The 22,161-nt window shown below is 53.4% G+C and overlaps 1 protein-coding gene across 1 annotated transcript in view; it reads left to right on the forward strand.

The window, feature by feature from the left end:
- Positions 1-22,161, forward strand: part of CACNA1E (calcium voltage-gated channel subunit alpha1 E) — a 160,419-nt gene that overhangs the window by 104,055 nt on the left and 34,203 nt on the right. The window contains exons 11-23 of the mRNA XM_050900963.1: positions 10,024-10,139; positions 11,173-11,226; positions 11,578-11,667; positions 12,015-12,224; positions 13,572-13,684; positions 13,942-14,054; positions 14,179-14,310; positions 14,637-14,709; positions 15,117-15,234; positions 15,561-15,628; positions 17,058-17,155; positions 20,237-20,293; positions 21,553-22,161. Coding sequence (XP_050756920.1) covers positions 10,024-10,139; positions 11,173-11,226; positions 11,578-11,667; positions 12,015-12,224; positions 13,572-13,684; positions 13,942-14,054; positions 14,179-14,310; positions 14,637-14,709; positions 15,117-15,234; positions 15,561-15,628; positions 17,058-17,155; positions 20,237-20,293; positions 21,553-22,161 — 1,851 coding nt within the window. The remainder of the gene's footprint in view (positions 1-10,023; positions 10,140-11,172; positions 11,227-11,577; positions 11,668-12,014; positions 12,225-13,571; positions 13,685-13,941; positions 14,055-14,178; positions 14,311-14,636; positions 14,710-15,116; positions 15,235-15,560; positions 15,629-17,057; positions 17,156-20,236; positions 20,294-21,552) is intronic.

Below are 22,161 nucleotides of genomic sequence, written 5' to 3' on the forward strand. Positions count from 1 at the left end.
GCTGTGTTTTAACTCTTTTCCATCTCCCTTTCCCCAGCCCCTGCAGAGAAAGTCTGGTTTGCAATCACCCTCCTCCGTTCACTGCAGCATCTGTCCTCCTGTTGAGGGCTGGTAGACTCCTTTCCCCTATCCAGTCTCGTACTTCCAGCCCCTTTCCAGGGTGACAGAGCTGCTGTAATCACTGGTATTTGTGGCCCGCAGCAAGAGCTGAGTGGGTGCAGAGTGGAAGGGGATGCTGCCCAACCTGGGAAGGCTGGGTCCTTGGGTCTGCCAAGGAGAAGACCTCTGGAAGCTCCTGGGAGAGCAAGAAGTTGAGCACAATGGCAGGAAAAATGAAATCCATCTGCCTTGTACCAAACAAGAGAGTCATTTAAATCCTCCTAATTGCTTCCACTCATCCTGGTGATGTTAAGTCTTTTCTCCCTTTAAGTCTTTTCTGCCCCCCACCCCCAGCTCTTGCACTAAGCCTTTGAAAGAAACGACTAATGTTATAATTAAAGGATCAATTTGGCAAGATTTCTTTGTCTTAAGATCTTCTTTCTTTCAGGTTGGGTTAGCGCTGCGTTCCCAGTCTCCGGAGAGTTTTCTTCAGCTCCTTCAGGAGCCTTCTGTACCATCTCTGAAATCTTTTCACTTCGCTTAATTTGAATTTTTTTTCCCATCCAATTTTGAGGCGTAACAAACGATGAATAAAATTAAGTTTTATGGCAATTAATAATAAGGGTGTTGAAGGAACAAGTGTACATTTTCAATGGAGGCAGAGTGTTTTTGCTGGCTCTACGCAAAACCCGGGCCCCGTGCGTTCGAGCTGGATCAGGTGGTTTGAAGCCAAAAACACTCGGAAGAGGATTAATGTCTTGGAGGTAGGCGGTTTGTGGAGGGGAAAGCAGGGAGACACATCGCCACAATGCAGGAAGGCTTGTGGAGAGATCGTGAAGGGTAGCAAGATGCTGACAAACGTGCCTGAGAAATATTATATTGGAAGTGTGAAAGCTTGGAAGCATCATTGTTTTGTGGTTTGTTTTTTTTTTTTTTCTTTAATGGTTGTAGCTTCTCAGGGAGTGGCTCGGATGAGATGTAAAATGGCTGCGCCCGTTGCATGTTTGGGGATTCACTAGCTGGAGCTGCTTTTGAATGGAGGTGTGGGTGCAATGGGGAGGGGGGCTGTGATGCCTCCTGCCAGGTCCCCCAGCACCATCATGGGATGCACGTTGGTCAAGGCCACGTTTGGTGAGAAATGGCCGCGCTTGTCCCTTTGTTCTGGGGAAGCTCTTGTGTCATCGACGTGGTATTTGAACATGAGCGAAGTAAAGGAGCCTTTGAGATCTTCATCTATATTCAGCAGCCAGGTGGGCATCCATATTCAATGAGTGCATCTCTGCCTTGCTCTGCTGTACCACCTTTCTGCGGAGGGCTTCCAAGCCCTTTGCAAACAAGCTGCCTGACAAGAGATGCGCCTGTCTGGTGTGCTGTATCCCCCGGTGTTACAGGGAATAACGACTCCTCTTATAGCCAGCCGGACAGGATAAAAAAAAAAAAAAATCCACAACAAAGAGACGACTCGGTGACTTTCCCCTTTTATTTCTCTTTGCAAATTATTTGCCAGCATGTCTCAACTGCTTCCAATTTGCTCTTGTTCGTGCCTCCTTGCAAATCTGCTCTGTGGACTGCCCGTTGTCTGAGGACTGTGGGTGAAAAGGCTCATTTTTGGTCCTCTCTACAAAGCACTCGGCAGATAGTTCTTGCTTACAGATTGCTTTTGGAGTTGTTTGTTCCAGATCGTTGTAATTTCTCTCATCCTGGTTAATGACAGCAATCGTGTGGCCATGGCTGCAGGTCTTTGACTTGGTGGATGGCTTTGGAGAAGCCCAGTTCCTCCACGACCAACTCCATCCTTGCAAGGGGGTGCTGGACACTCCTGTTGGGTGAAGTAGACAGGATGCCCCAAATGAATCACGTAGCGTTATCAGTTCTCTGTACGTTGTAGGCGGCTGTTTGTTTGTTTTGCAGTGGCAGAGTGACATATCTAGCAGTTGCATTGTGGGTTTCACACTTGATGGTTGGTTCTGAATTCATTGTATTTGTGTGTTGAAGGCGTCAATTAGAGTGCTTGGAAGTTCCTGGGAAGTTAACGTGATGAAATGTTGAAAATCGGTGATTTTTTTTTTTTTCCCCCATGCTGTAACTCACCTGCAGTACTGGCCGTGTACCTTTCATCTACAGATCGCTGTCACTTGCAAAGGGGGGCTATAAAACTGTTCTCTGCTTACAGAGGATGAAAACTGGAGCATAGGAGGGAAGGGGAGGAGTGACATTTTCCCAGCGCTGCATGAGCCAGTGGGAGTGATTGCGAACAAAGCCCGGGGCTCTTGAAGCAGTGAAGCTGCACTGCTCATAGCAGCCCTGCCTGATAAGAGCGAAATAAAATCCAGAGCTTCCATCTCCACTTCTTGCTGCTGGGGCTACCAGACCCTCCGCCACCTTTCTGTAGCTTTCTTGTGGCATGGGTTGACCATGCTATTGCTGCCTTTGGTGCAACATTGCAAACAACAGACTTCTCTGAGCGATGGGGACAGAGATGCAAACCTCAGCGTTGTTACCCTTGCAAAAATGTTGAAACTGAGACTCTACAACTGGAATGTCGGTGGCTCCCTTCTCCCGGTGATATTTGTCCTCTTTGTCATTTATTTTTCTCTACGTCATAACAATTGAGCTCTCCAAACTGTTGGCTGCTCTGAGCCCAACCCAAGTGTTGTGGAAAACCTGTTGAGCTGAACAAAAAGCAAGCATCCACGCGTGCTTTTCTCACTTTGGCCATGCAGTACTTCTTATTCTTGGAGAGCATGCATGAAATGTGTGGGGAGGGGCTGATCCCACCCTGAAATGCAGAGGCTGGACTGGACACCTGCATCTCTGCAGGGATCCACTGGTGAGGGACAGGCTTTGCAACAAAGTACAGCTGATGCCCAGCCATGTTCCCAAGCAACGGGTGAACCTGCTCTTGGATGAATGAGAGCCTGTTGACTGAAGCTAATTGTAGACAAGAAACGGGGATTACTGGAGAGAAGAGGGGAAGTATTTAAAGTCCTTGCTGTTCAGTGGGCTGTGTTCCCCATCAGCAGGTGCAAAGTCTGAGTTCTCTTGTGTTTCTCGCTGCTTTGAGTCATTTCAGTGTCTCCATTGCTGCTCTGGCTCTCCATCAAATACCAATTATTTGAATTCTTGATCTTCATCTTCAAAGCTGCCCAAAGCCTGGACCTGAGAGATCCCATAACACAGCTGGCCAATGGTGACCCTGTCCCTGCTGCTTTGGACCCTACGTGCAGCCACGATGTCCCATACCTCTTTGAGGGACCAGCTTATAAAAGGAGCTCTTTAGTGCTGGGAGTCTTGACTTTGCTTCTGGTGGCTCCTCATCTGGACCCCTTCTGTCCTCTCCCTGCTTGTGGAGATGGTTTCCCATTTGGGCTGCCTTTTCCCTGTGTCTTCATGTTGTCATTGCCTGTCCCTTCTGCCTCTATTTTTGTTCACTTCTCCTCTTAGCGTGGGGTGTCAACACAAACTGGCATGATGAGGTCCTTCTGAATTGTTTGTGCTGCTTGGTATCAATCCTGTCTAATACAAGCCCCTTTGGGACCTGGTAGAAGTGACAGACATCAGTGAATACCTATAATAAAATCTGATTTAAATCAATTGCAGAATCATAGAATACCAGGTTGGAAGGGACCTCAAGGATCATCTGGTCCAACCTTTCTTGGCAAAAGCATGGTCTAGACAAGATGGCCCCACACCCTGTCCAGATGGATCTTAAAAGTGTCCAATGTTTGGGAATCCACTGCTTTCATGGGAGATTATTCCAATGGCTGATTGTTCTCATTGTGAAAAATTTTCCTCTTGTGTCCAGTTGGAATTTTCCCAGGAGTAACTTGTACCCATTACCCCTCGTCTTCTTCATGTGACTCCTTGTAAAAAGGGAGTCTCCATCTTCTTTGTAGCCACCCTTTAAATACTGGAACATGGTGATAAGGTCTTCCCTAAGCCTACTTTTCTCAAGGATGAACAAACCCAGTTCTCTCAGCCTTTCCTCATATGGCAGGCTTCCTGGGCCTTTGATCATCTTTGTGGCCCTTCTCTGGACCCTCTCCAGCCTGTCCACAGCTTTTTTTTATAGCGGGGACCAAAACTGAACACAGTATTCCAGGTATGGCCTGACAAGCACTAAGTAGAGTGGGGTAATGACTTCTTTATCTCTGCTGGTGATGCCCTTGTTGATGCAACCCAGCATCCTGTTGGCTTTCTTCGCTGCAGCAGCGCACTGTTTGCTCATACTTAGCTTGTTGTCTGCCAGGACCCCCAAGTCGCTTTCCACAGAGCTGCTCCCCAGCCAGGTAGACCCCAGCCTGTGCTGCAGTCCTGGCTTATGTTTTCCCAGGTGCGAGACCTTACGCTTGTCCTTATTGAACTTCATAAGGTCCACTCTTCCAGCCTATCCAGGTCTTCCTGCTGGGTGGCTCTCCCTTCCGAAGTGTCCACTTCCCCACTCAGTTTGGTATCATCAGCAAATTTCATCAGAGTACACTTGATCCCATCATCCAGATCGCTTATGAAGATATTAAACAGCATCGGGCCCAATATCAATCCCTGGGGGACCCCACTTGTGACAGGTTGCCAGTTTGAAAAGGAGCTGTTTACCACCACGCTCTGGGTGCAGCCCGTCAGCCAGTTCCCCACCCACCGCACAGACCACTTGTCTAGACCGTAATGCATCACTTTCTCTAGGAGGAGGCTGTGGGAAACCGTATCAAAAGCCTTGGAGAAATCCAGGTAGACAATCACAAGCTTTCTCCAAGGTAGAAGGTAACCATCAGCATCTGCCCCTTCTTAAGTGGGACAGTGATGTAATGGGTAATCTCAGGGCTGGTATCTCCCAGCTCCTTCCCGTTTTACCATTCGATGTCACCAACAGCTTGTCAGCTTTTCATTCCCCAACTCGTGTGTCTGCCAGCGCTCTATAAATGTGCTCTCTTTAGCATCGTCAGCTGTATGCTCCGATTCTTGCTGCAGCTTTGTCACAACGTGGTGAACACGTAACTCTCACCAAAGTACACAGGGATAATCAAAAGCTCATGACCACCACTAAAAGGGAATACAAGAAAGAGGATGTTTCTGTTCTCCTTTTTTTTTATTCTTTCTTTTCACCAGTTAGTGCTTCGTGGGAAGACTTTCTTGAGACAGTCCAGCTTCATTAAGGAATCTTAGAATCACAGAATAGTTTGGGTTGGAAGGGACCTTTAAAGGTCATCTAGTCCAACCCCTGTGCAATGAGCAGGGACATCTTCAACTAGATGAGGTTGCTCAGAGCCCCATCCAACCTGACCTTGAATCTTCTCTGACTACTTATGGCAATTCAGGTGAACTTAAATGAAGCAATTACCCTTCTCCAAAAAACTTGTTGCCTCCTTCATAGCAGACCTATGAAGTGAATCTTCCCCCTGCAGAGGTTTTTGTACCTTTTGGACACCCTGCTCTAGCCTTTGCTGTCGGTTCAGTGCAATAATCCCGGTCCGCAATGCTAGTTCTGCTGTGCCTGCTTGCCACTGTCTGTTTAAGTTGAAGCACCAGGTTATAGACTGCACAGTTAGTTCAACACTCTTACTTTAGCTCCTTTACACCTCTTGGGTAAATACCATCTGATCCCCCTGGTTTGCAACTGTCTCATCCGTGTTTTCCAAACCGTCTGTTGTCAGTTCTCTCCCATAACCTTCTCTGACACCCTCCTGGAGTCGAAGGCGGTTTTTCCTCAAATTGTGGTGCTCAAACCTGAAGCGGAACCATGAGCTGAGACCTTGCGAGTGCTGAGGAGAGCAGCAGTATTACCTGATGTCTTACAGATGGTGTTCCTTGTTATACATCCCATTATATATGGTTTTTTTCACAGCAGCGTGGTACTGCTGCCTCATCCTTAGCGTGTAATCCAATATTTCTCCTCTTTCCACCCCATCCTTTCTGCTGCCTCGTATAGTTTTAAGACCCATTTGGTAACTGGCTTGTTGGAGGCGTCTTTAACGGTGGCAAAAGGTGATGAATTGATGGGTTTGAAGATGGTTGGCTTGTTGTTTCAAACCACGGAAGCCACAATATTGATGTGGCCAGCGCTATATACCTGCTCTGGACTTGAAGAAGCTCCAAAAAGGAGAAAAATGGGTTACAGTATCTGTGATATTTTTTTTTTCTTAACTGGCTTTTGGTTGTTGATTTTCTTGTGGTTAGGGTTTTTTTTGGTTTTTTTTTCTGCTTGCTTGGTTTTTGTTTTTTTCTTTTCCTTTTTTCTTTTTTTTTCTTTTTTTCTTTTAAAAAAGGGGGTCCATTTTCAAGCTGGATGCTTCCACATGGGGGGTTCTCCCATTAAAACCAGACCTGGGCTCTCCAGTCCTTTGAGCAGAGCGCAACGGTGTAGTAAAAGCATCGCTGCCCTGGTGCAAGCGAGTGCGTGGGGGCCTGGGGAGGAAGGTGGCCGAGCGCGGTGGTGTCCCCCAAGGTCTCCTGCCGGGAGCAGAGACGCTCTCAGGCCACGTGAGGGGAATGCCAAGGCTGTAGAGGAGAATTTGCAGGCAGAGGAGGAGCGAACCATCTGTGCCTCAATCGCCCTGGCAGGCTGGGCACGGCGTGCGGATGGATGGTGCCCTTGCGTGCAGGAGGACAGATGGCACACTGCTCCCCAGCTCCCACCATGACCTTCAGCACTCGCCTCCATCGCTTGCTACGTGCCTTTGGCTTTACAAGGCCAGACGGAGAAGGGCTGCAATGACACAGGGTCGGCACGAGTGGAGCTCGGCTGTTGTGGGTGGATGTTTTCATGCTGGAGGCATCAGGATTTGGGGCCAGGAGACCTAGATGGGCAGCAGAAGTGTTGCCGGTGGGGACCGTGCTATCTGCTGGGGTCCTCTGAGCCCCCTCGCGGGGACCCCATGGGGCAGCACAGCCCTGGGCTCTTTGCAAGGCAAAATTGGGCCATCCCTGGCGATGTAACCGAAACATGCCGGGGAGCAGAGACCTTCAATGGGAGGCAGGCGCCCAGCTCTCTCGGCGATGCGATGCCGCCCTGCCTGTGACTTGGAGCCTTCCCAAGCGGCTGTCAGTCACCATTGCTGGCCCTGTTCTCACTCACATACAGTATTATCTCTACCCGCTGCTGCAAATTGGCTCTGAGCAATCCTTGATCTGTCAGCATCGCCTACCCACTCTCAGATGTCACCAGCCCCCGCTGCTGCCCTGCTCAGTAACGTGTCTCTCTGAAATGTAATAATTCATTAAGTTGAGCTTAACTTCCCCCCCCCCGCCACCCCTTCCTCCTTCTAATGGACAAAAGCCCTTCTAATGGACAAAAGCAATTAAGCTCCATTAGGGATCAAGCGTGTGGGAAGTGTCTCCCTCGGAGACACTGCTGCAGCTGCACTGGCCTTGTCCCTGGATGCGTGTGGCACCAGCTTCTTGTAAATTAGGGCTCCGTGAGCAAACGGTTGGGTAGGGGGAAATGTTGCTTGATGAGGGGGGCACTGGAAAAGATGCTCCCATTCCCTTCTCTGGGAAAAGGTGATTTGAGGCTCAGCTAGTCCTTCTGGCTGGGTTTCATTGTGGACGCATGATGATGGCTTCTCTCGCCATGCAGCAAAAGGAGATGCTAGCCTCAGCAGAGGAGGAACTGGAAGACAGAGGGATGGGCAAGGAGGAGGCAGCAGAGAGGGGCCAGGTTCCCAGCTGGTGTAAATCAGGGGAAGCTTTCCAGGTGCTCCCGGTTGCAGAATATGTCTGCAGGGTCTGGCTGGCAAAAGTTCTGCCAAGGTGCTGGCTGGTAGGGGGTTATGGCCTGTGGGGCAGAGGTTCAGCACATGGGAGGACCAGTGGACCAAACCAGAGGGAGAGAGGCAATGTCCCCACTAACTCTGGCTGTAAACAGCATCTTCTCATTTCTTGACATCCCAAATTTGCTAACAAAGGCCAGTGAGGGGTGATGGCGCAGCCAAAATGGTCCTGCCTTTCCTCCAGCTAGAGCAAGGAGGGGTTTTGGCATGGCATGCCCCAAACTGAGAGTGCATTTTGCTGTTGGCTGTGGGAGGTCCTTCCTTCTCCCCCGTCTCCTCCCGCCCTCCTTCCCTCCACTTAGGCTGCTTTTCTCTTTCTTGCCTTTTGTTCTCTCCCCCTTCCCTGCCCTAGGAAGAAAGTCTCATTTCAGTCTGAAAGCCAGCGATGGAGGGGGAGAGTCATTTGGTGCTTAATGCCAGAGCGGCAGGAAACTTCACCTTCCTGGCGTGGAATTAAAAATGCTTGAATTGTTTGAGGATCTTAAACAAGAGATGCAGGGAACATTCAGGGCTTTTCACACAAACATGCGCACACATACACACACACACACACGCGAAAGCCCACACAGCATTAAGGGTGTAATAGCTCAGCTGGGGTAATGCACTTGAACTCTCTCTGCAGCAGACAGGCCAATTCTTTCAGTTCTTTTGAATATTTTTTTTTTTGAGGCTGGAGATTGCTGCTAGTCTCCAGGGAGAGAGACGTTTGTCTTGCAGAGAGAACGGTGCCATTTGTTCTTCGCAATCACGCTTCCCTCGGAGCACCCTGGGACCGGGAGGGGGCTGAGGGCACGGGCTGTGTTCCTCTGTGCAGCTGGGGCTCTGCGGCCGCTGGGGCTCGGGGACGGGACGGGGAGCTGCGGCCAGCAGATTGCATCCCCCTGATGTTGCAAGGAACGAAGGGTGTGCTTGGGGGGGTGTCTGGTGTGAGGGATGCTCCCTGTGTGCAAATATCATCATCAACAGAGGTATAACATGCGGGTTGAGATGCCCCAGGTACACGGTGTGTGCAAGCACAGGCCGTAGGTCCTCCTAGAAGCAGCTCTGGCTGTGTCGTCTCACATATAACCTATGGTGTGGGTGGGAGATTGCCTACCTTGCCACCCCTGTGTTTCCTGACAAATATTTCCATTTCTCTGTTTGTGTGTGATGGCCTTTGCATATGTGGTTAGGGCTTCGGGTTGTTCTTTGTACAGGGTGGGTGAAAAACCTGCGTGGATCTTCTGTGTATGGCCATAGGTGTGTGTAAACCAGAAAGCAGACCATGCTTATCAGCATGGTCTTGTGTTTTAACTGCATATGAGAAGGTGTATATAGCCCTAGCTGCGTATGGGTGTCTTTGCACAGCTCTGGGCTGGGCTATAGGTGAAATCACGTCTTATGTACTAAGGAGTGTGTTTACGTGTGTGCTTAGGGGTGCACGTGAGCACGTGGATGCTAGTACATCTGTGCACCACGTGTGTTAGAGGCTGTGTGAGCAGTGGGCACAGTGTTAGCTCTGGCCAGTGTTGCTCAACGTTTGACATGCCCTTGCCTGCACAGAGCCCGTGCGGTGCTGCCTGCACTCCTGCCCACTGCAGAGCTGCACCAAGCTGTTGTCCTTCTCTGGACTGGTCATCACACCTGGACAGTTTGCCTGAGACACTGAAGTCCAGAGAAGGACAACAGGGATGTCTCAAGTCCTGGGAAAATACTCCAAGGAGAGGCTGGGAAGAAAAAGGATTCAGAGGAGGAGGTAAAGGCGGGGGACAGGACCTGACCTCCTCCATCCCCTTGCTGCCTCCCCATGGTGCCCAGTTTTTATTCCCTGAAGGGACACACAGAAGCTGAGCTGGTTCTGGAGTTGGTGGCGCTGGGAGCATCCTCCCCGAACGGCAGTGGCTCCCAGCTGGGGTACGCAGGGCTGAGCGACCGAGCAGGGGGTTTGCTCACGTGCATCTATGCCTTTCCTCCTGTAAAGAAGCCTCTCCTCCTCCCTGATCGTTCACCCATCCCCTGGCCATGCTTTGGCTGGGGATGGCCATGCATCTCCCCAACGTGCACCAGCAGTCCTTGGCTTGTGCTCACCCTTGGTCCCTGCCTCCCCTCCCAGCCCCGTGGTGCTCCAGCCCTGCGCCCCCCCCCAGCCACGCTCTCACCGCCCCGCTCTGCCCTTCCCCAGGGAGTTTGCCAAAGAACGTGAGCGAGTGGAGAACCGCCGAGCCTTCATGAAGCTGCGGCGCCAGCAGCAGATCGAGCGGGAGCTCAATGGCTACCGGGCCTGGATAGACAAAGCAGGTAAAGGCTGGCGGGCCGGGGGGGGCTCCCGGGGGAACGGCGGGCACCGCAGGCTGTTGGTCATGCAGAATGGTGGGGATGGGAAGGGATCCCTGAGCATCGTCCAGTGCAACCCCGAAGTTGCATAGGTGCTCACATGGTGGCATTGGGTGCATGGGTGAGCTTGGCTCCAGATGGTGTGATGGTCCGGCCAGGCTGCAAACAAGGACTTCGCCAACAGCTGATGAAACCTCACATTCTGTGGCACGGAACTGTCATACTTTGAACATGAGGCATATTACATCTCCAGGGAAGGCTGTGAGCATCATGGCTGTGAGCTTTGCTCTGCGATGGTTTCCTTTCTCTTGATGTTTGCAGGAGTCCTCTGCAGTGGTGGGCAGTGGGAAGATAGAGTAGCGAACGGTGACAGTGGTTTTCCAGCTAAACCTGCTCCTGGAGCAGTCTGGAGGGGATGTGCTCACTGGTTCCTACCTCAGGGCTCCTGGACCTGGGCAAGGGCTGGGGGTGGTGGAGGTTTCCAGGCTTCCTGCTGACACCCAGACAGGGGAGACAGCCCGTGGGTGCTGGTCCCCAAACTGCCACAGCCCGTGTCGTTGCTTGCCCCTTGTGGGGATCAGGTCAGTGCATTCAGCTCCGGGAAGGGAAGATTTACACTTTCATCTAACGTTCAGACTTGAAAAAGGACAGGTATCTTGAAATGAGCCCTGAGCCCCAGACCTCAGCTTTGGTCCTGGGTTGAGATGTTGAGCCCCGGACCTGTCTATGATGTTCAGCTTCTTTAGTGGGGCTAATTACAGCGGAGGAAGAAGGGTTGATTACAAGTAATTTTTCTTTCTGGTGCGATGTGTGGTAGCTGCCACTTGCCACCCTCCAGAATTTGCTTTTGGACACTTAACCAATACTTGACAAGAGTTTGCAACCTAGAGCAACCACCTCTAGGCTGGGCAAAGTGCTTAGGTACAAGACAGTGAGGTATGATGTGTTCAGCCAACGGTGTCTTGTCTCCTGATGCTGAACTGTGTGTTTTGCGTAGAGGAAGTCATGCTGGCTGAAGAGAACAAAAATGCTGGGACCTCAGCCTTAGAAGGTAAGACAGGCAATGTGCTGCCTCAAAATCTGCCTGCCCTTCCTTCTGCCTGCCTGTAGCTGGAGGTTGAAACCCTCTAGCTGTGATGGGAGGCCTGGGGATGCCCCGGTGGTGTCTGCAGCCCAAGAGAGGGGTGTGGGGAGGTGGATTGACAGCATAACCCCCAAGAGAACGTGGAGGCCAGGAGATGTCTGGTCCCACACAAGAGATAGCTCTGGGCTAGGGTCACCTGGCTATCTCCGTCCTGTTACCAGACCTGAGTTAGCTAAGTACTGGTCCTGGTCCAATGAGCTGGCTACTGGCAGAGTTGGGCCACCATGGCTCCAACACCCATTCCTCTTCCCTTCCCAGTGCTCAGGCGAGCCACCATCAAAAGGAACCGGACGGACACCATGAACCGTGACTCGAGTGACGAGCACTGTGTCGATATCGCCTCCGTAGGCGAGCGGAGGCTGGCGCAAAGAAGACCTCTTCATCCAACCTTGGGTCAGTGCAGTTTGGAGCTTGCTCCCCCAAAACCTCTGCCAGCTTATTGAGTTGCCAGGGTCCCACCTATCACAGGGTGACTGTCGCAGATGAGCTATCTCTGCTAGTTTGGCAGCAAAGGGGACAAACCACCTGCTGCCTCCTGTGCCACATAAAAACTGTCTGGATAAGTCGTGTCCCATAAGATCAGTGTCTGTGAGCCATCTGTCCTGTCTCATGTTGCAGGGAAGGCTGGAGCACCCAACTCCTCCTCTCACCTTGACTGGAGCACCCAACTCCTTCTCCCCCCTCTTTTCCCTTAGGTAACCCCTTGAGTCACTCTGGCCTCAAAGGTGCCAGAGTGGACGGTGCCTCCTACTTAAGGCACAAGGAGCGACTCCTGCGCATCTCCGTTCGTCACATGGTGAAATCCCAGGTCTTCTACTGGATCGTCTTGAGCCTGGTGGCTCTCAACACTGCCTGCGTGGCCATCGTCCATCACAACCAGCCAGCCTGGCTCACCCACTTCCTCTGTGAGTCCCTGGGCATTGTGTAGGTGTGAGAGCACTGCATGGGCAGGCAAAACCTCCTGCAACCTTCTTATCTCCAGGGGCCAGAGGTTGCAGCATGCTCTCGCTCCTTGCCCCAGGGCATGTGGGGATGAATCCCACCAGAGTCATGCTGGTATGGAGCTGGGTGGGGAATAACCTGAACTACGTTCACTGTTGATAACAAAGGGCCATGTACAGCCATTTAATTCCGCTTTGTCCTTGGCCCCGTGGCCACTGATGACTGTCTCAGCCCTGTGAGCAAACATGGAGGAGTTTTACTGGCCTCATGCCCTTTAGGTCCAATGTGTTTATCGAGAGAGAGAAACAGACTGCAGGTCTCAGTTGGGTTTAACCTAAAATTGTGAACATTGGTGATGGAAAGCTTGCTGGAGATCCATCTTTGAATGCCCACAAGCAATTGCTGGAAAGGCATGAGTTTGTAGGGACAGGGCTGGTCATGGGAGAACCCCCTGGTTAAAGTTTTGGTGCAGAGCATGGCATGGAGATCCCAAACTTGAAACCAGTTACTGGAGCATCCCCCAGCTCACCGTGGGCCATGGTACAAGGTCAGGTCTCAGAGGCAGTACACCCATGTCTATTGTAGCTTGGTGCTAACTGCAGAGCAGCATGGTCAACCTCATGGCAGCCGTGCGTTACTCCTGAGCTGCTGCAGTAGGGACAGTGCTGCTTTCTCAGCTATATTGTTCTTACTCACCTTGAAAACGTCCCTATCAAGCACCGGGTCTGCCCAAATCTACATTAGCATGCTCAGGCCTGCAGGGATCCCAGCATGCTACGGTGTGATACGGCAGCTGGTCATGGTGAGAAGCATCTTTTGGACAAGGTGAAGAGCCAGACTCTTGCCTGCTAATATTCATGAAATAGCTGGAGAAGCTTTTCACCGGCTCTTAGCTGTTCGGCTCGGTTACCCTGGCCAAGTTCCAGCCGTGCAATGATTTAAATCCAGGTTGCTAACATTCCCCTACAGTGTTGTGTGGTTAACGTCTTTGCAGATGCCTCAACCACTGTCATATAATGCTAAAGAGCTGCTCTGCTCTATGCCGTCCATCTCTGGTCTTCTCAAACCCCTGGGACGCTGGTGCACCTACCCTGAAAGATTAACCTGTGGGGTTGATGCTCTGCTATATACAATTTAGCTCCTCACAGACAATCTTCCCTCATCCCAAACCCTGAGAGCTTGGGGAAGCAGCGTGGTCCTCGACTTATCCCATCTCTGTGGTGTGCTATATGGGTCACCGGTGGGTGCGTGCAGGATGCTCTGCGCAGCTCGGTGCCCCAAGGGTAGCGTGTTTGGGTTTTCTCTTTCAGACTATGCAGAGTTCCTGTTTCTTGGGCTATTCCTCCTGGAGATGTCCTTAAAGATGTACGGGATGGGGCCACGCCTTTATTTCCATTCTTCTTTCAACTGCTTCGACTGTGGGGTAAGAGGCCCCAGAGATGCTGGGTGGGGGGAGACGTTTGGCAGGTGTCTGCAGCGCAAAGCACCAAGGGGGAGAAGAACAGGATGGCCCTCGCAGTGGGCAGGGGAACCCTTTCTGCCAGGACAGCCTGCCTGTGCCAGACTGAGACACCAGGTCTTGGGCAGGGTGGTGGGTGCCGTGTCTTCAGGCACGTGAAGGTTCCCTGCAACAGCCTGTTCTGAGCCTGTCTTTGACTCATGGCTGTGTCTGCTTGTCAGGTCACAGTGGGAAGCATCTTCGAAGTGGTTTGGGCTATCTTCAGGCCAGGAACCTCTTTTGGGATCAGCGTCCTACGAGCCCTTCGTCTCCTGCGAATATTTAAAATAACCAAGTATGTACCAACCGTCTGTGCCTGTCACCCTTCATCTCAGACTGTGGCTGCAGCCCAGATCTAGTCGCTCCTGCTCTCCTGTTAGCGTCACTGCAAGTGCTCCAGCACTGTCTCTGTTTTCTAGGTACTGGGCATCCCTGAGGAATTTGGTGGTCTCGCTGATGAGCTCCATGAAGTCTATTATCAGCCTGCTCTTCCTCCTCTTCCTCTTCATTGTAGTCTTTGCCCTGCTGGGAATGCAGCTGTTTGGAGGCAGGTAGGTTGTTTTAAGTCTGGGGAAAAGGAATTTCTTGGTATTAAAGCCCTCTTAGGTGCCTAGGAAGACTGTAGCCTTGCCCCTTAGCCTGCTGCTAACAGTGGTACCTCTCCCATACAAAAGTCCCTGCTCGGGCAGGTGCCGTCTGGGCTGTGTGGGTCCTTCTGGCCAGGACACCTTTTGGGTTCTGGTGCCAAATGCTCAGGAGACCTTCCTTAAAGTGGGGAAAGGTCCTCCTAAGCACAAGAGAGCTAATAGCACAGCAGTCAGGGGTTTGATGACCTTGGTACTCCAGCCCAGTTATGTCCTCCTGGTTCCGCTTCCAGGTTTAACTTCATCGATGGGACGCCATCAGCCAACTTTGACACTTTCCCTGCAGCCATCATGACGGTGTTCCAGGTAGGAACTGGGCTGCAAGGGGACACAACCAAAGGGACTTGGGACTCTCTGGTCACTTCCCTCTCGCTGGAAGGGGCTCTTTAAACCAAACGAGTTCCCGTCCCTCAGCTGTTAGGATATAACTCGCTTCCTCCCTCTCCTGCTGTATAACAAAGCAGATGGCAAGAGATGAAAACTCTTCCACCTCCGTTATGCAAGATGAAAGAGTTTCAAAACTCTTCTGAGGAGACCTAAATCCTTAGCAGTGTCCAACATCATCTCCCTCAAGTGCTGCAGCTGTAGAGCTGGGTTGTCCACCGCACAGGGTCTCTGTACTTGGCTCCTGCACGTTGGTGGGACAGATGGAGGGGGCTGTCCAGGTGACGAGAAGGTGTGGGTGACAGAGCTCCTGGCTTGCTTTCCTGCAGATCCTAACGGGTGAGGACTGGAACGAGGTGATGTACAACGGCATCCGCTCCCAGGGAGGTGTTCGCTCAGGCATGTGGTCCTCCATCTATTTCATCGTCCTCACCTTGTTTGGAAACTGTATCCACCTGGCTGCTGTGCTTTTAGGGGAGACAACCCTGTCTCATCTCCTTCTCTGTGGGCACCCCCCTCCCCACACACCGCTCCTTCCTCCTCTCCCAATCGAGGGAGTCCCATCACACGTGCAGCAGCCCTGGGTATCCCAAATGCAGAGAAGGAGCTGTCTGGAGATGCATTGAGGGCTGTATATATGGAATGGGTGAGGAGTCTGTCCCTTTGGCTGCTCCTCACTGAGCTGATGAGGAGCCATCAGGGCCACCCTCCCTTGGTGGCTGCAGACACCCATGACCTTAACATGTGCCTTGTGCATCCTTAGCTGCTCACAGATACTCTGCTAAATGTGTTCTTGGCCATTGCAGTGGACAACCTGGCCAACGCTCAGGAGCTCACCAAGGTACGTTCTGGTTGCTCCTCTTTCTTCTCTTGCTGGTGTGAAGATAGCGAAGGATGGGGCCAGCAGGAAAGGCGCTGAGAGCACCGCCTCTGACTGTCCTCACTCCAGAGCTGGGGCCACCTTGTCCCTTAGCTCAGCCTGCCTTGAAACAGAGGTCGGGTCAAATTGGAAATGGGGGCTCTTCCTCCAGGAGGGTACGCAGGGTGTTCCCCTGAAACACAAACCCATATCGCTGGGCAAAGCTGGTTAGACTTTGGTTCAGGAAAGTGCTTAAACCTGCTAGTCTCGTGTCTCTCAAGGAACACCCGTGCTTCCCATCAAGTGTGGCTTAACTGTTTCTCCATTTAAGCTCCTCGGTTTTGTTTGCCTCCAGTCAGATTGAGATAACTCTCATCTGTCTGATGGGGTCTGATGCGGGGCAGTTATTTGCCCGAGCACTCTGGAGATGCGGAGTGGGAAGCGCTTTCCAGTGGTGTCAGTGTTTGTTCCCCATCTGCTCACAGGGCAGTGGATGTGATTTAGGATGCAATTTAGGATGGTGCTTGAGAAGGTTATTGGGCTTAGCTTGTTTTTAAGACCATGCTGGGAAATATTTGGGGAATGCTAAAATGTTGGGGCACCATCTGGATAACGGTGAGTAGGCGAGAGCTGCAAGGGTCATTGCTGCTCTTCGGAGGGGACCAGCGATCCCGTGGTGCCCGTTTTTTTGCAGAGCCCATGCCTATTACTCAGGTCCTTGGGGTTTACTGAGAGGCTTCCATGCTGGTGTAGATCTGACCCATTAGCAGCAAACGAAATGGGGCATGGTGCTCGTTTGCCTGAGGGATGCGTGCGGGGGTCCCTGTTCTCCCGCAGCGGGTGCAGGTGGCACTTCTAGGGGCTGCCGGCTGCTGCTGGGGTGAGAGGGGTGGGAGAGCCCTGCAGCGTACCAGCAGCATCAATTAAGGGACTGCTGACTTTTTGAAAAGGCTGAATGCACACTAATGACTCTTAATGACATTTTTTGCTCCGGAGACACAACCATAGTCATTAAAGCAATACGGTCTCTGCCGGGGTCATTCATGGATGCCTTGCCCTCCCACTCCATCGGGGGGATGCCTGTCTCGCCCCTGTGGCTGTGAAGGGAGGGCTGAGCTGGTCTATGCCGTCTGGGGCTGTTCTAGCGTGCACAGCCCGGCTCTTGCCTGGAGTGGGCTGGGTTTGCTTATTTAAGTGGTGCTGACGCCTTCAGTAAGATCTGGCGTAGTGGGGAAGTTGCATCCCCATAGCACAAGGAAAATAAAGGCTGTCTCTGGAAATACAGGTCCCCCTTTCTCCCGCACGCCTTGGCATCTAAGGTAGCCCTGTGCATCCCTCGCTGCCTCCGATGGCTGCACCTTCCCTTGAAACCCCAGCATCCCACTAAGCAACTCCCCTCTTTCCTCCGCAGGATGAGCAGGAGGAAGAGGAGGCCTTTAACCAGAAGCACGCCCTTCAGAAAGCCAAAGAAGTCAGCCCCATGTCCGCCCCAAACATGCCTGCTATCGAGTGAGTGACACCCCCCCACACACACTACCCTGGTGCCCCCCCAAGCCCAGTAGGGCTTCTCAGCAGGGTGGAGAGCTGAAGCAGAGCCTGGCATAGCTGGTTATGGGGCTGCCGCAAGAAAAAGGGGTTCCTGTGTGGGGTGACTCCCTCTCTGCGTCTCTTCCTGAGGATGGATGGAGATCTAGGAGCGTGCTCCCCGCGAGCAGCAGCGCCTTCAGAGAGGTGTTGGAGCTGGGACCAGGTCACCCCACAGGACCTGGGGTTGCCCACCCCTGCCCCAAGCAGCAGCCTCAGTGCTTGGGCATGGCAGAAATCTGCCAGAAGAGGCTTTCTGCCCCGAATGTACAGCTCAGACATTCAGGGCTGCTGCTAGGGGTGGGGAAGGAGGCTGGGGAGGGGGAAGGTATCTCAAGTTTTTCTTGAGGAGGGGTAATATTTGTTCCTGGGGAACGTTTCTTCGTGGCAGAGCTGCGGGAGAGCAGCCAGGGCTGGGGGAGAAGGGAGCAGTGGTGTCACAAATCTCCCCCAGGCTCCTTCCCTGATAGCAAATGCTGTTATGAGAGATGGAGCAGGTTTGCAAAACCACGTTTGATTGTACAGAAATTTGATTTGGGCAAGAAAAGAAAGCCCCAAACCACATAAACCCCTGGCATGGTGTTAAGGAGCTTTGTCTCTGTGTTTCAGCAGAAGAAAATTCTGTTTTTTTCTTTCTAGATGCCTTTTTTCCCTTTATTTTGCAGTGTCATATGGTCTAAATCACATAAAACTTTCAAAGTCAACATTGGAACGAGGTGTTTTGATTTGTTTCCCAAAACAGTACATTTCAGTATGGCTGAAAGGATTTTTTTTTTTCTTTTTTCTTTTTTTTTATAGAATCCCTTCCCAGGGAATTCTAGGTTTCGTTGTGCTTTAAAACCCAGCCAAGCTCGTACACGGCAGAATCTCTTGCAGATTTGCCGACAGAAACCGCTGTCTTCAGGCGAGCACTGATCTGGGGGGGTCGGAGGCAGCGTTGGGAATGGCCCCCTCCCTGGCTTGGCGGCGGTGGGATGCGATGGTCCCCAATCCTGCATGCATCGCCCGTGGTTTTAGGGGCTGCAGGAGCTGGGGGTACTTGTAAGCCCTGCCTGGTCTCCCAGCAGCCGCAGATATCACCCTGGTTTGGGGGCGATGGGATGTTCATAATAAATCTGTGCCTGGCCAAGTACTGGGGGGGGGTTTACAGGAGAGATGGCAGAGTCTGTGTATCGTGACTGTCTCTGGCTACCGGTGGGAATGTGTCGGATAAAGCGAGGGAATAGAGGGATTTAGGCTGCAGAAGAGGCTGGAGAATGGACAGATAAGAGAGAGGAAGAGGGGGAGATGGACTATATTAGGGCACTAAAGGATTTGCCCACGCTGCACATCCCTGCTAGAGTTTTCTAGCCGTTGCCAGATATAGCTGGTTAGGAAAACAGATCTCTCTAACCTTTTGTTGTTGTTCTAGTGGCATTGAAATAGGAGCTATTGATATTCGCAGATCTTTTTCCAGCTCCTCCCCCTCATCAGGATGGATAGTGTCAGGGGCAGGGAAGGGAGTGCGATGCTGTGGAGGCGACCACCTCCGGCATCAGGTCTGATGTGCTTTTGGTGGTGCTACACTGATGCCAGCAGCTGGAGAGGGACGGTGGGGACATCACAGCAAGGGACATGCCAGAGCAGAGCCGGTACCAAAGGGCTGTTGGAAACCCAGAGTAATGAAGCCGAGCCGGTCTCTGTGTTTGGGTGTGTGCAGACACAGATGGCTTCATTTCTATGTGGGTACCCAGCGCAGGCAGGTTTGGTACACGCGTTCCTGCCTGCAGAGAGGTCCGGTGGCGCTCGGGGATGAGTGCTCCCACGTGGCCAGGTTGGCGTGGGTGGCTGCGGTGCCGATCGGAGTATTGTATTTGTACATGGGCGCCGTTGGTGCAGATGGCTCGGGGCTGTTTGACGAGTGGGTGGCCAGATGGACGCGTGCGGATGCTGTCATGTGTTGGTGCCTAACGTGGTGCGTGGATGCGTTTGAAGGCTCGGCCGCTTGCTGCAGGGATGGCGGCGGGTGCCTGCAACTCGCTCTCTGCCTTGAGCATGGTGCTGGGCTGTTCCCGTGCATGTGGCTGTAAGGAGGCCATCACCAGCGTGACTCACCCCGGGGGCTGAGGGTATCGTTGCACTCACAGGACGGCAGCGAGATGTGCCCCGTCTCGCCTGCGTGAGCTCTGCGCGCACGCGGGCACTTGGTCCCGTGCAGTTGGAGTGTATTTGCTTGCATGTCCTGCACACACTCGAGGCATTTGCAAAAAGCAAAACCTGTAAATCACTGCGTGCACATTTGCATGTGCTCGTGGCTGTTTGCTTGGAGCTGTGCGTATCTGAATCTTTTCTGTGCTGATACAAAGGATAAAGCCTTGAATCTCCCTAGCTGCCTGAAGTCGGTGGGGGTGAAGGGCACTGACAGCCCTGTTTAGCTTCTCTGTGTTGGGGCTGCTCAGGTGACAGGGGCTCTGTGGCATCTCAGCCCTGGGCTCGTGCCTTGCTTTTGCTGGGGAGCTTCACGTTCCCCTCTGCGGTCTCAGGGCAGCATCGACCCATGGCGACGGCTCTGAGCAGCTCGGAGCTGGCCTGACGCATTGCTTCCTCTTTCAAATTTCCATGTGTTGCTTGGGAGTAGTGAATTTGGAGCAGTTTGAAAGAGCTGTTAAATATCTAAGGATGTACCAGGACTTCTGAGGGGCTGCAGCCTGCAACACTCTCCCCGTGCTGCTGGATGGCTGGGTGGCGTGGGGAAGGCTCCGTGGCCCTCACAAAATGGATCGGAGCATGTGAGTGTGAATGCGGTCAGCCCTGCAGGCAGCTCCTCGTTGCCGGTGTGCAATCGCGTACGTGCAGGGGGCTCACTGCTGGCTGCTGCACTCCGGCATCCCAGCAGCTGGTGGCCGATAGGCAAAGAGATGCCGGCTGCCTGGGGTGGGGTGGGGGGGGACACCTCTCTGCGTTGCCCACACGAGTCGAAGGAGGGCTGAAGGGGGAATTGAACTCGTTTGTTTTTTTCCTCCCCAGAAGAGACAGGCGAAGGAGACACCACATGTCGATGTGGGAGCCACGCAGCAGCCACCTGTATGTGGGCCGCGGGGGCGCGTGTCGTCTGTGGCTCCTGTGCTTTCTGTGCGTCCGTGGGGCCGGGGCGCACACCGCTCCCCTCCGGCCTCCTCAGCGGGGGGGGGTTGTGCCTGTGTGTGCGTGCCTGTATTCAGTGTGCTCCTTTGCACCCCTGTTTGTGCGCGTGCATTCGTGGATTTGTGCGTGCACTTGTGGTTTTGTGTGTGCCTAACCTCCTCGTGGGTGTGCCGTGCGGTACGTGTGTGTCGGTGCGTGCCGCTACCCGTGGATGTGCAGTCGCGTGTGCTCCGGGGGTGAGCAGTGTATGTACATGTGTGTGCTCGTGGGTGTTTCTGTGTGCCTAGGTGTGTTGGAAAGGGCACATCTGTCTTCTCCGGGGTGTTTGTGTGTGTGTTTACGGCGTTGCAAAGGTTTCATGGCATAGCCCAGTCCTCCCTAGAGCACACCTGCAGGAACATAGAGAAGCCCAGTACAGCTCCTTCCCCTGCAGACAACCCGAAACTGCTGCTCCCCAAGCCTCGGGGCAGGCATCCTACCCGGGATGTGCCGGGCGAGGGGCTGTCCCGGCCGAGCGTAGCTGAGCATAGGGAGGGAGGGGACCTCCTGCACCCGGTGATATTCTCTGTTGCAAATGTCTCGGAGGGCCATCTCTCATTGAGAAAGGCAGGTCTTGTACCTGGCATCTTTTCCCTCCTTACTCGCTGTCCCTATCCTGTCAGGACTGCCACCCTTGCCGGCAAGCTGGCTCATGTCAGAGTCCCCTGCACCGTCACTTGTACTGTTAGGGCAGTGCCGCTCCAAAAAGGAGCCCGGCTCCGAGGAGCTGGCGATGGGAAGACATCCCCAGTGCAAGGAGAGATCCCCGGCTGCAGTGAGAGGGCATTGCCCATATTTAAGAAGGTGTCTCCAGGCAATCACAGAAGAGGAAGGTGGTCACCGCCTGACTGCGATAGGGCAAGCCAGGGTGCTGGCTGCTCCCAGCAAGCTGGGCATGCTGCCTGAAAGCTTCAGGGCAGCTGTGAGGCTGCTGGGGCTGGTCCCTCATCAGCCTGATGCCTTTTGAAGGGGCAGAAGTACAGCCTCAGCCCCTGCCAGCACCAGAGGGATGCTGGAGGGCTGGGGACATAGCAGGAGCCCAACCTGTAGCCCTGGGGATGGCATTTCTTTCTCCCTGGGGTTCCCAAATTAAATCCAGGGTGGGTACTTCACCGGGAGGGGTAGCTGGGACGCTGACCCCTCGCTGTCCCCCGTCGCAGGCGGGAGCGTCGCCGGCGGCACCACATGTCAGTGTGGGAGCAGCGCACCAGCCAGCTGCGCCGGCACATGCAGATGTCCAGCCAGGAGGGCATCAACAAGGACGAGCCGCCCCTCGTCAACCCCCACGCCAGCATCTTCCGCAGGAAGAAACCGGGGGACGGCGTCGCCCTGGAGAAATGCGCCGAGGAGCAGGGCAGCAAGGGCGAGCGGCCGCCGGCCGAGGGACCCGAGCAGCCGGCGCCAGGAGCCAACCCCGGCGGTGGCGAGGACAGGAGGAGCCCATCGCCCCGGGCCAAGCGAGACAAGGAGCTGTGGCACCAGAAATCGTGCCACGGGAACTGTGAGCCGGGCGAGCAGGACGGGGCAGGAGGCGGCATTGAGGATAGGGCCAGGATGAGGCAGAGCCAGCGGCGCAGCCGGCACCGCAGAGCCCGGATAGAGGGGAAGGAGCCGGCCAGCGCCCTGGGAAGCCGTTCGGCCAGCCAGGAGATGGGTCTGGAGGAGGCTGGCCCCACGGAGGGGGCACAGGATGGGGACCGGCACGGGGACGCGGCCACAGCAGAGGCGCTGATTCAGGGGGAGCTGGAGGCGAGCGGGGAGCCTGTCAG

The sequence above is a fragment of the Gymnogyps californianus genome, chromosome 8 (genome assembly GCF_018139145.2).
Source record: "Gymnogyps californianus isolate 813 chromosome 8, ASM1813914v2, whole genome shotgun sequence".
NCBI classification, from domain to species: domain Eukaryota; kingdom Metazoa; phylum Chordata; class Aves; order Accipitriformes; family Cathartidae; genus Gymnogyps; species Gymnogyps californianus.